At 35.4% G+C, this 13,075-nt stretch overlaps 1 protein-coding gene across 1 annotated transcript; it reads right to left on the bottom strand.

Moving 5' to 3' along the window:
* Window positions 1-1,587: 1,587 nt before the first annotated feature.
* On the bottom strand, window positions 1,588-11,212 carry LOC112523621 (protein STRICTOSIDINE SYNTHASE-LIKE 3-like). The gene is made up of 4 exons (XM_025133292.1): window positions 10,790-11,212; window positions 8,423-8,698; window positions 3,074-3,241; window positions 1,588-2,205 (listed from the first exon to the last, which is right to left on the bottom strand). The coding sequence occupies exons 1-4, from the start codon at window positions 11,116-11,118 to the stop codon at window positions 1,803-1,805; spliced, it is 1,176 nt and encodes a 391-aa protein (XP_024989060.1). The 5' UTR covers window positions 11,119-11,212; the 3' UTR covers window positions 1,588-1,802.
* Window positions 11,213-13,075: the final 1,863 nt, after the last annotated feature.

Below are 13,075 nucleotides of genomic sequence, written 5' to 3'. Positions count from 1 at the left end.
GTATATCGTTGAATTACATAACTACCCTTGTAGTATATTATTAGATAATATGGATTAGGGGTATCAAAATAAAAATTACAGAGATAAATAAAAGAATATCAAAAGGTTAAAGAAAATAATTCAAAAACCTAACTATCAAAAGGGTTAGAAACGAAAAATAAATTGCATTTCTTTTTGGTGTAGTTTTGCTTTTTAGTTTAGGAGTGGGTATGAGAATACAAAAAAGAAACTAGAAGGGAAATATCCATATAAGTATATGTATGTATATACACATTAGGAGTATACTCGTAAAATCCAATGACATACATTGATTTTAATGTTTTGTTTTATATTTTGAGTCCATCAATGTTATAATGTAATTTTATGTGGTTTTGAGAAAAAGAAAATGTGTTTATTTTTTAATGAAATATAAATTTGAAGATACTATAAAATTTTGAAAAAAATTAAATGATGGTATTATCAAATTAATTATCTAAAAGTTCTCGTTTTTGTGTAATTTATTTAGTTTAATTTTTTTAATTATAATTTGATGTTTAATAACGAACTAACTTATTTTTGGTTTAATAAAATAAATTTTTTAAATAATAATTAAGTATTATGTTAGAATTTAATGATTATCTTAATTATGTTTTTGATTTTTTATATTTAAAATGATGTTTATCATCTATTTGATTATGTTTATCTGCAGTTAGTTACACGAATTCAAACATGAAGCTTTAATAAGATGTACTCATGCACATTCAAAGTAATATTCATCAATAAACAATATTTTATACATAAAAAATTGTTTGTAAGAATTTTTATCAAATGATTTATAATATAGTATAGATATAGAAAGATTCAAACAAAAATGCTAACTATTTAAGAAAATAATAATAAAAAGTCGTTAATGTACAAAATCACATATAAGTTTACATTAACGTCAAAAAATGGAATTAGGCGACTTTGGCCGTGACTTAAGTCGCGAGCAAAGTCACGCCAAATCAAGTAATCATATATGATTTTGTACATTAACGACATTTTTTTTGTTTTCTTAAATATTTAGCGTTCTCGTTTGAACCTATCCTTGTGTGTATGTGTGTGCGTGTGTGTATATATATATATATATATATATATATAGAGAGAGAGAGAGAGAGAGAGAGAAAGACAATCAAACGAGAATGCTAACTATTTAAAAGAATACGAAAAATGTCAAATGACGTACAAAATCAAATATGATTTTACATTAACGGTAAAAAAAAAGTGGTGCGGCGACTATAGTTTGTCAGAAAATATGTTATTTTTATAAATATATTTTTATTTATTTTACAATGGTTTGTCATTGATGCATAATTATGTAACTTTACAAATCTTTTAAAGGTTATTATTTCTTTACTTTCTTTTCCTCCCAAATTTGATAGGAAAAATGACAATTTTCTTTTCCAATCCCGTTCTAGACATTGAAAATTTTAAGAACAAAAACTATTATTGAAATACATTCATGATATCTGATTAATATTCAAACATCCAAAACAAAAGAAAGGAGGGGTTTAGACCTCATCTAAAACATCGTTTAGATTCGGTTTGGCTCAAAGATCACGTATAAAAAGTCGCGAAAGGGGGTCCCTTTTATCTCCCCATTCAACGAGACCAACTAGTGTGACGAAAAACAAGCCATAAACACAGTGATCGGGATCACGCTTCTGAGTTGTTGTGTCGAAAGTCGTTATATAACATACTACCAACATATAATAACTCTACAGGCCAGAAACATATAGCACGCACCTAATTAGTATCGAAAGACAGATGGCTGATGACCGTTGCTAATCCAGCTCGTATACTGCAATAAACGACATTAAAACGCTCCCCATCCACAGCTTGCCATCCCGTTCCTCTACTTCGCTCACGGCTCGCACAACTTTACCTTGTGCATCTTCCAATATCTGTAGAATCTTACCGTCTGGGCTGTATTTGACGACCATGGCATGAAGCTGGCCACCGATGTTTAGCAGGTACTGCATTCTTGCTGGGATTGGAAGTCTCAGCATAAACGTTCGGAGTTTTGGGTATAAGGCACATACGTAAGTGTACATGGATCGGCGAGCATGAATTGCCACCCAAAATTCACCATTCTCATTTGTCCTCACGTTGTCGGGAAAACCGGGTAGAATGGCCATCACTTCCGACGTCCCTGCTTTTTCCCCCTTCAACCAATACTTCACTAACCTATAGCATCAACATACAACCATTTTTGGACTAGTTAGAAGAAATAACACACAATGACTGTTTAGTTTTCTTTTGGTGATTGTCTGACACCTTAAGCGTAACTAGTATACAATGCACAAGACCCAGGCCTTCCAAGCCCGTTTTCAGTAAGCAAAAAAAAAGAGCCCCGTCTTTTCGGGCCTGGGCTTTGGATTAAAAAGTGGCTCGATCGGTCTTTTTCAGGCTTTTGAAAAAAAAAAAACAAGGCCTGATTCGGCTTTTTGTGAACTCTAGTCTGCATATGATTCATGCAAAGCAGTCGCTAGTCGCTACACAAGACTCATGCAAACTGTGGGCCCTAGGCGCAAAGGAGTTGATAGCATCTAGATGCTGTCCACAATTGACCGCTAAGACAACCCCTTTCGGTTTGGTGCTTGTGCACTATTAAGAACAACATTTTCCATGAACACCATTTTTCAGAGTGTTATAAACCTGGAATTAAATACTTCTCTACAGATAGAAGTATACCTTTTGAATTGACACAGGGTTCAATAAAGGTGTGAGGTTAGTAGTTAAATGTCGAAGATACCTTTCACGACAACAATATAGGGAAATATTGTGCATAAAAGCCAACATAATCAATATTTTTTATAAGTATATGATATTTATATACGGAAAATACAACAAATAAACTCACACACTCCTCACCCTTGGTGAGGTTTGAACCCTGACATCTTGGGAGGCCAAAAGCTTAGATACCACTAGGCCAAAATCCCTTTGGAACATAATCAGTATTTTGTAATGATGATAATGGCAAATAGGTAATTAAGCTCAAGATTTGGCAATTTTTATCGGTCGAAGAACGTATTGTTATAATGTGTTTGCTCACCTGCCTTTGGACCCCTCACAGAATACAAAGAAAGAACCATCCTTGCTCAGAGACACGCCATTAGGAAACTGGAGGTTGCGAAGAAGAACAGTTGTCTTTTTCGTGATCGGATCATACTTCAGAACTCTACCACTGTCTTCTGCGGAAAAAACTAAATGCATGAAGTTCCTGAAAATTAAAAGAAAATTAAGAAAAGTTAAGTTAGTACGAAGAACTTGTAGTAAAAAGGGTATGACTTTAGAGAGGAAGAAAAAAGAATATGACAGTCAACCTGTTAAGATTTGGAGATAAATAGAATATGACAACCACCTCGTTCAATAAGGGCCAAAATATGTCAATATATACACTACAATCCTGGAGAACAATTAAAATGGAACAAGAAACTAAATCAACTGGGGATTCTAAATCAATACAAATGATAAATTGACCTGGAACTACAGGAAGAACGAAACAATATCAACCTGTTGGGTATTTGGTTTGTCCCACATAGACCAAATCATAAATTTATTTTGTGCCTTTTATTATCTAACCCATATCTCTTATCAAATTGCCTAACTCCCAAGTTGGGCTCAACACATATTAAATTCAAGAGGGCCTTGAGTTCGACTTTAAAGTCTATATCTTTAAGAATGGGTTTGAAAAACGAGATAAATGATTGAAGGTGAGAAACATAGAGAGATGCCCAGCCTCCCACGCGACTTAAAGCCGTGGGAATAGGCCACGGAAGTCCCTGTCCAACAGTGTTATTTGTCGGTTACTTCCTTGAAAAGGCAAATGCATGATCACCGGTAGCACATCAAAGGCCAAGTTTCAAAAGGGAAAAGCTAAGGCTTTTGGTGGCAAGCATAACATAATGCTGTGAATCCACTCTCAACTCAAAAGAAGAATTTCAAGAAATGTGTCTTGAGTTGTTGGGTCTATGGAAAACCGGGGCATCGTGTCAAAGATTGTCATCACCGTAGAGATCATGGAGGTGCCGCTGGAAACCCCAACCAAGCAACAAATGTATAGCCAATTCTCTAAATCAATTTGCTGGAGTAACTGAAAACCTTTATAGGCACAAATATGATTTTGATTGGTGGGTCGACACCGGTGCCACAAGGCACATTTGCAATTCGAAGAGCATGTTCTCATCCTATCAAGAGGTCAACAATGAAGAGCCAATGTCTATGGGCAATGCCCACTACCGCGGCGGTTGAAGGAAGAGGAAGGGTAAACCTGAAGCTGACTTTGGGAAAAGATCTTGTACTAACAAATGTGTTGCATGTACTTGTGATCACAAAGAACTTGATTTCTGGACCTACCTTTAGCAATAAAGGATTCAAGATGGTGTTTGAATCCGACAAATTTGCAATGACTAGGGAGGTGTGTACGTAGGAAAGGTGTTTGAATCCTCGGACTTGACATCAGCAAGTGTCAACATGGTTGGTAAGTTGTTCTCAAATAAAGATTGGATCATTGATACAGGTGCTACCGAGCATATGGCCAGCGAAGGTGATTTATTTCAAAACAAAGAGGATAGCCGACGAACGACACCGGTTACCATTCCAAGTGGAGATTTAATTCATGAAAAAGGAACCGGAAGTTGCATGCTGCCTAACATAATGGAACTAACAAAAGTTTTACATATTCCAGACTTCAAATGCAATCTTTTGTCTGTTAGCCGACTAACGAAAGCACTTAATTGTGCCGTAACCTTTTTTCATAATTTATGTGTAATGCAGGACTTACAATCGGGGAACCTGATTGGAATCGGTAAGTGCAAGGGCGGTCTCTATCGGATGGATTTAGAAGCAGATGGGAATAAAGCGATGCTAGCTAAGGTTGATATATTGAAGTTTGGCACAAAAGGTTAGGACATGCAACGGAATAGAAGTTCAATAAGATCAGTTTTCTAGATAATTTTTCTCATTTATTGAAAGGAAAAGTGTGTGATTCTTGTGTGAAAGCTAAGCACACTAGATTGCCTTTCCCGGATAGTTCAATAAAATCTTCTGCTTGTTCTGATTTAATACATTGTGACATATGGGCGGTATTGCACTCCATTATCGGGTGCCAAGTATTTTTTGACCATCGTTGATGATTTTAGTAGGGCCGTATGGCTTTACGTAATCAAACACAAGTCGGAAGCGAGTAATTGTCTGATAGATTTTTACAACATGGTCAAAACACAATTTGAAAAGGTATTAAAAGAATAAGAAGGGATAATGGTGGAGAGTTTACTTCCAACTTCATGGTTGATTTTTATGCAAAGCATGGGATACTTTTAGAAACCTCTTGCCCACACACTCCTCAACAAAATGGGGTTATCGAAAGAAAACACCAACATCTCCTTGAAGTGGCACGAGCCTTAAGGTTTGAAGCTAATTTCCCCGCAAAATTTTGGGGAGAATTTTTCCTCACTGCCACTTATATCATAAACAGGTTGCCTTCAAAGGCCATTGAAAATAAAACTCCCTACGAGATTTTGTTCAAAAAAACCAAATTATGAACACATGAAAGTCATTGGTTGCTTGGTTTATGCCAAGAACACCGACACAAAAGGGGACAAGTTCGAAGTGAGGAGGAGACCTGACGTTTTTGTTGGGTATCCTCAAGGACAATAGGTCTATCAAATCTACGACATCAATGAAACAAAATTATTGTTTCCAGAGACGTAAATTTTGTGGAGCATATTTTTCCCTTTCATGTTGCCAAAGATACTTGTCAAACCATCCAGAAAGAAGACTTCAACTTCATTGAGGATGAACAAGAAAATTCCTCCAAGTCTACTGTTGAACAAAAAGAGGGAATTGAAAACGAAGTTCCCTCACCATCGAATGAGACAGGAGAACAAGACACAAGAGAAGATGAGTTACCATATGTGACAGGAACAAATAATGAAGAAAAAATCTTAGACTTGGGCCAACCTATCGATGTGCATAAAAGAAATCGATCTCAGCCTAAACGATTTCAAGATTTTATCGTGAAGCAACCTCCATTGATAGACCACTCGCAACCCACTTCTGATCAAGGTTCCTCGACGGTACACCCTCTCTCTCATTTTGTCTCTTATGATAAGTTTTCTAATTCACATAAGGCTTTCTTATCGGCCATCAATTCACATGATGAGCCCATACATTTTCACCAGCCCATTTGTGACCCCAAGTAGAGAGATGCCATGCAAAAGGAGATAAAAGCCTTAGAAGAAAATGGGACTTGGACTATGGAACCATTACCACATGGAAAATGAGCAGTAGATTCCAAGTGGGTGTACAAGATCAAATACAGGCCCAATGGAGAAGTTGAAAGAAAAGCCCATTTAGTAGTGAAGGGTTTTACTCAGATGGAGGGAGTAGACTTCCATGACACTCTGGGACGGGATATCTAATTCTTTTGGGAGGAGCACCAATATCGTGGAAAACAAAGAAGCAATTCGTGGTTTCACGATCGTCCGCTGAAGCAGAATATCAAGCCATGGCAACCACGGTTAGTGAGATACTCTGGATACGTTGGCTTCATGACCTTGAGGCATCTCAACATGGATCGACTCCACTTTATTGCGACAACGAGGCTCCTAGCCCGATAGCCAACAAAAGTGTCTTCCACGAACATACAAAGCATGTGGAGATTGATTGTTACTTTGTTCGTGAACATGTGGAGTCTCAAGAAATTTGTCCTGAATGCATACATTCTGCATCTCAAATTGCAGACATTTTCACGAAGGCTCTAGGCACGGAACGCTTTCATTATCTTCTTGGCAAGTTACGCATTCGTGATCTTCATGCTCCAACTTGAGGGGGAGTAAAGGAAATCGCATATATTACGGGATAAATTATATATATTCCTTTTGCTCTTATCCCTTGTATTCTTGGTGTATATCTCTTTTCCTTTTTTGTAGCCTTCTTGTTAGGTAGGTTGTTGTATTCCTCCTGTATTTATTCCTCGTTGAAAGTCGGTCAATAATATAGCCCTGATTGAAAATTAATACCTTTAAAGTATAAGTCTGAGGTAGTTTGTTCAGAGATCTGATCCGTCTGATCAGAGTTCAGATATATTGCTAAATGTCTAAGTATAACTGTGTAAGTCTGGGCAAGAACAATCAGAGATCTGAACAATGGAACCAGAGATCTGGTCCATTGAATCAGATTTGTGATTGAACAAAATTGAAGTCTGGAACTCTGGACTATGCGTCTAGACTTGGGGGTTTTGGCTTCCAGACTTGTGGTTGTAAAATCAACCAAGTCTGAACTTTGGACATGCAATCAGAGATCGAATGAAATCAGAGTTCAACTAGGCTTGGTCTCTGTGCACCCAAACTTAGACTTTGGAGTCAAAGTTCGGTCCTTGGGACTCTGATTTGGTTATAACTGCTTTCCAATCTTATCCATTAACGGTTATAACCGTTTAACCGTCCCTAACTGAAGATCTCTCATATAAATATGTAACAAGAATCTGGTATAAGTATCTCGATCTCACAGCCTTTGGAAGAGAAAATTCTCTAGGATTATCCCAATACTAAATTTGTGAACCCAAGGCTATAAGGGACGAATTATTGTATTTGAAAAGTGCTTTGTACACGATCCTAAGAGATTATCCAGTCCTCTAATCATCTCCAAATCCCAATTCATAGCAGGTTTTAGGTGATATCATGTAATTGAGAATCATATTTGGCAATGGGTTTGAAACCTATCCCTCTTCGCAGTTTTAGGTGATCCCATATAGTTGGGAATGATTCTTTTCATTCTCGTTCCCTGAAACCAAACACACCACCTACTGTTATGATGAATCATCTCCAACCCCATCACTCTAGAAAGGAGTGTTGTACTATTATTTATTTACTTTGTTAAGATATTCTCCTCTTGTCTCTCCCACCATGCAAGACAAGGTAAGTCGTATATACAATATTCTTTGTAATTGCCTTAGTTTAATGACCATAACTTACTCCTATTATTTCTTTTTCTTATTGAAGAAACATAGCATCACAACCTTTTCACCAACTAACAGCTAACTCAAACAGAGATCACATGTTATTACTAGCACAGAACTTTCTCAACTTACTGTTTTGTTATTTCTTCTATATTCCCTTCAATGATTCACCTCATTTCCAAACACGTTTAATTTCTCACCACATGCTGGATGCTAGAACTTTATTTCTGGAAAACGTATGACACTTGTTTGGATACCATTGTTTTAGGAATTCAAAGGGTGCAGTTACTCTGGTTTCTAGATATCTACTTGCTGGCATATCTGCAACAGTATGTGATGCATATCACATGAATAGTCCAATTCGTAGTTTTAACACCAATATGCAAAATTTCAAAAATAAAAGACAAAGCAATTGATTAGAGAAGTGCTTCACGAACATACCTTCGCTGATACTTTGCGCTGCTATCAGTAAAGTATATGTTCCCCTCACCATCAATGTCTAGATCATTTGTGAACTTCAAAGGAACGCCTTCAGCTTCAGTTACTAGAGATGTGGCCAACCCACCTTCAGGCCCAACTTTTAGCAACCCAAAATACGCATCTGCAATATACAAATCACCTGTTCTTTTGTCAAACCGCAACCCCAAGGGTCTCCCACATATATGCTCATTTTTTAAGTAGCCCAAAATTGATGGTTTAGGATCACATATCTCTGACCTGAAACGTAAACCTTATTTCAGAAGAACATATCACTAGGCTATATCCATTCAATAACTATAGCAAACAGGTTGAATCAAAGACAAGAAAGGCAGATATATCTACTAGTAAAAACCCAGAATCATAAAACATGTAGAAGCAATTGCCATGGTAAAGTTGCTTTTAGCCAAGAAGTTGCAATTACCAAGAAGTAAAATTTCATCTCGAGTACTTGTTGAAAATTGGTGGAGCAAAGAGCAGGTTGCATTCCATGGTTTATGACTCGATATCATGTTGCACCCTCAGGAATCAAATGGGACACAGTGATCATGTCTAAGATCAGTGTTGATGCACTACAATAGATAAATAAACTGGCTAAACATATTGCAAAGCAGCTTGTTACTAACAATCTTTATGAGATTTTCTAGGGAACCCTTATGTAGGACCATTTCCAATGCAATGACATGAATGAGACATACGTTTGGAACTTAAACTAAGAAAGAACCTGGACTTTTTAGTTAAGAGGATTTCTTATTTGTTTTATTAGCAGCCTACAGTACACTACATAGGTAAATATAAATATTATACATATATATATACATCATCAATTCGGTTTTCCTTTTTTAAAATCTTCCCATAATTATAAGAACTTATATCAATAAAAAATGCATATAAAAATAAAAATAACTAACAATAAGATAACATTGACAGCAGAGGACATTTTTACAAATACTTGTGTCTCATTTTATACTCAATAAATTTACTCAACTGTTATTTATTACAAAAGTGAAGGTGTTATAGTCTGGGGTGTTTGTGTGTGTGATCTGCAGTTTCTGATTAGCATAGCAAAGTTGGCAGCAAACTAGCAGATTTGATGTTGAACTAAGCTTCTGCAAATGCAACCGAAGAGAATGAGGTTCTTAACACGAATCTATCTTATGCAAAGGAGGAGCAATCTACACCAATAGTCAAGAGTTAATGTTTTCACTGACTAGAATCTCTGCAGATATGGTGATAATTTTACAACCCAATGTTATCAAGATTATAATTTCTTTAACAATTTATCTTCAGCTACTTTGGTGCCTTGAGAAGAGAAACACTGCCTTGGAAACCCTCAGTTTTTACCAAAATCATGTCATACATGCTTTTTCCTTTGTGTTTAGTAATGATTTTAACATATAATTCCATTCCCAGCGGTAAGAATGTCAACTTCCCACTTGGTAAATCTTCAATAAATAGTTATGTGTGTTTTCTCAGTGTTTGTGTTCTTTTAATAAACTTGTTTTTCCTTTTAAATATTTTACACGTTTCACTTTCACATACATCTTGTCATCATTGACCATTTATAAGTCAATTAGATGAGAGTATTTTCCATGTAACAGTTGTGGTATTCTAAGTGCCCAATGTTCCTCTGAGTATTCATATTTGAAACAAGGTGAAAATTCAGCGAGTGCACAATGTATTTTGACTTTTGATATGAACACACACACACAAACATATATATATCAATAAATAATCAAAATTATAATTTTTATCTATTTTAGACTAAATGGATGGATCTTATCAACGTCCATGAATGATAAATATATATATATATATATATATATATACTTTTTTTGGACAAAAGTATTCCTTTCACAAGCATCTACGCTCCTTTTCAAAAGGTGTGAGCAGAAAATCTTCAAAAATTGAAACAATTTTGAGTTGAATAAGTCATTCATTTCACCGGTTGATCAAATATGTACTCTTACTCCGGACAGCATGAATATATGTGTACTCTTACAAATTACAAGTCAGAATATACGATTTTTTTAAAAAAATTTGCAGAGCATAGTTCCCGGTGTGTCCAAATGAGAAATTGAAAATGTTCAGAGTTGTATGTGCAATACATTAGTCCATCTTTAGAACATCAGACTAACATTTACAGGTAGAGAATGAAAACCAATCATACGGAATTAACCGGAAAATTAATCTGCACATTTAAAATTCAATGCAGTTCTCGGCTTCTTTAGAGAAACCGTAGAATCCACTACAATTTGAAAGTCAAAAAGCAACCGTTTGATTTCCTAAAGTGAAACAAATCAAAATAGAAGAGAAAAACGCCATTATTACCGATTAGGAGACGTATATGCAAAATCAGACCAAGAATTTCCGTTCCAGAAGACAACCCGGCCATCAGCAATACCAGTATACGGTCCACGCCCATGCGAATCAAAAGCGACGCTCTCCGGACCTTGAATTTGATTCAAAAACTTAAGCTCTGACTTCCTTAGCAAATTTTGAGTGTCTTTATCCTTCGGCACTTCAGACCACTGCGGCATTTCAACTTTGACTGACTCAAAGTCGGGAAAATCAACAATTGCACTATGCCTGAAGGGGTCTAGTCCACAGTAGACCGCCAGGAGGAGGAATACTCCGGCAAAAATTCCGGCGATGTTCATCGTGAAGTAGGGACGGCAGTGAGGAAGTAGCTAGCTGGTTGGTATGTTTTGTTTATGATTGAAAGTTCAGGTGATAGGTGATGATAATAATCGTGGACCGTGTGATCCACCAAACTCCAAGTTACACACCCCATCTACCCTTCTTAACACCCCAGCTACCTTTCTTTTATTTGGTGATATTTTGGATTGGTCCCTTTAATGAAAAATGCTTTGTTTTTTTATTGTATTTCTTAAAAATTCGTTTGTATTGTTATTTTATTTTTTTTAAAATGAGTTTGTGTTAATTTTATTCTTCAAATATTTTTTTAGGTTTGAGTGGGATGTAAAAATACACCATCTTTGTTTTTATTTGATTATGAATTTGATTTTTGTTCATGGAAATATGAGAAAGAGATTGGAAAGAGAGAGGGACGAAGTTTTTTTAGTTCTAAAAATTAGAAAAATAGGTCTTTCAAACAATTAAAAGTTCCATAACACAACTAAAACATGAAAATATAAGTTAACGGAGATTTTAATGGATGTTAACATGAGGGACTGTTGGTCCTAGACGAATCTACAAGAGTTTAAAGGTAACAGTTTGTAGGAGGGGGATGAATACAAACACACAAATATTTTCACTTTTTAAAATCTTTTATTGATAAAGAAGATCAAATACAAAATTTATAGATTGTTTGTGGAATAAGATAAGATACAGAACCTATCTAAAATAATCTAAGGAACACACAAGATACATAAAGCAAGAAAGAAAAGATTTGCTAAAAGAAGAAACAATAATTTCGCTAGAGGAAGAGTTTATTTGGTGTTCTTCACTTGAAGTAAACGTAACTTCGCAAGGTTAAGAAGTTTATGCTTGTAAGTGTGTCTCTTCTTGGGTCTTTGAAGATTTGAAGACGACTCTTTGAAGAAGAGGGACTTCATTGCTATTTATACTTATTACATTGAATGCATGCCAAACAGTACAAGGCACGTGCCAAGCTTCTAGAAGTGAGCTTGTCTTTTGTCTTCAGATATACAGGCTTTTGATTGTATATGAATAATGGTCATTCACAAAATAAGTAAGCAAGTTTGGAGACAATAGGATGACTCCATACGAGTGCTTTACTTTGAGATGTATGGGTTTGTCCTTTGTGTATAAAATGATAAAACAAAAAACTAATCTTGATCAACAAGATTCATTTGATTGCTGACACTGAAATAACTCTAAAGTTTCTTCAGTGTATGTTGAATCTTGAGTAGACTTCACACATTCATAGACAGGTTTTTTATCACCGAAACCGCATCACATCACGAACTGCTTGTCTCCATCTTCAGCTTTATCTTCGATATCACTAAAGGTTCTTGTGGTGTGAGTTCTGTCTTCTTGAAGAATACTCGTCTCTTGAGAATTACAATACTTGTTTAGCGATCACTGAACAAACTCAGTGATGATCACTAAAACTGAATATATAGAACTAAGTATTTTTTTGTTAGACCAAAATGATCATCATCAAATCACTGAGAGAGAGGATCAACAATATTCCCCTATTTGATGATGATAAAACAACATAAAGAAAATTGCTAAGATATTACGTAAGAAAAAATGTACTAGTAAAATACATGTCCCTTTTTACTGTTTTAGGATCTTTTTTCAGTCATAAAGTTTATTATGAAAATTCACTTTTTGTAAAGGATTACTAGGGAAGAATAAATTTACATAATAGGAATAACTTTACACTGAGATTATATTCATTGACAAGAAATGTATCAGAGAATGTAAAGAATAAATACATGTCTCATTTACTCTTTTCAGGGATCTATTTTAGTGAACCAATCATGATATTGAAATATCATTCAAGACAAAATATTGCAAATGATTACAATTGGTTTTGGTAGGCTTAATACATTAAATCTATACACTGAAAGAAAGGATAAAAGATATACAAAGTTTACAAAATCAAAAGGTTTTCTAATCTAGATT

The sequence above is a fragment of the Cynara cardunculus genome (genome assembly GCF_001531365.2).
Source record: "Cynara cardunculus var. scolymus isolate 2C chromosome LG 1, CcrdV1, whole genome shotgun sequence".
Lineage (NCBI taxonomy): Eukaryota > Viridiplantae > Streptophyta > Magnoliopsida > Asterales > Asteraceae > Cynara > Cynara cardunculus.
Note: the sequence above shows the minus strand (reverse complement) of the source record. Positions and strands in the feature narration are given on the sequence as shown.

Coding starts and splice junctions, on each gene's coding strand:
- LOC112523621 (XM_025133292.1), bottom strand. CDS start 11,118: ATGAACATCGCCGGAATTTTTGCCGGAGTATTCCTCCTCCTGGCGGTC. Junction 3,242..8,422: donor AGCGCAAAGTATCAGCGAAG/GTATGTTCGTGA, acceptor TTTAATTTTCAG/GAACTTCATGCATTTAGTTT. Junction 2,206..3,073: donor TGTGAGGGGTCCAAAGGCAG/GTGAGCAAACAC, acceptor TTGATGCTATAG/GTTAGTGAAGTATTGGTTGA.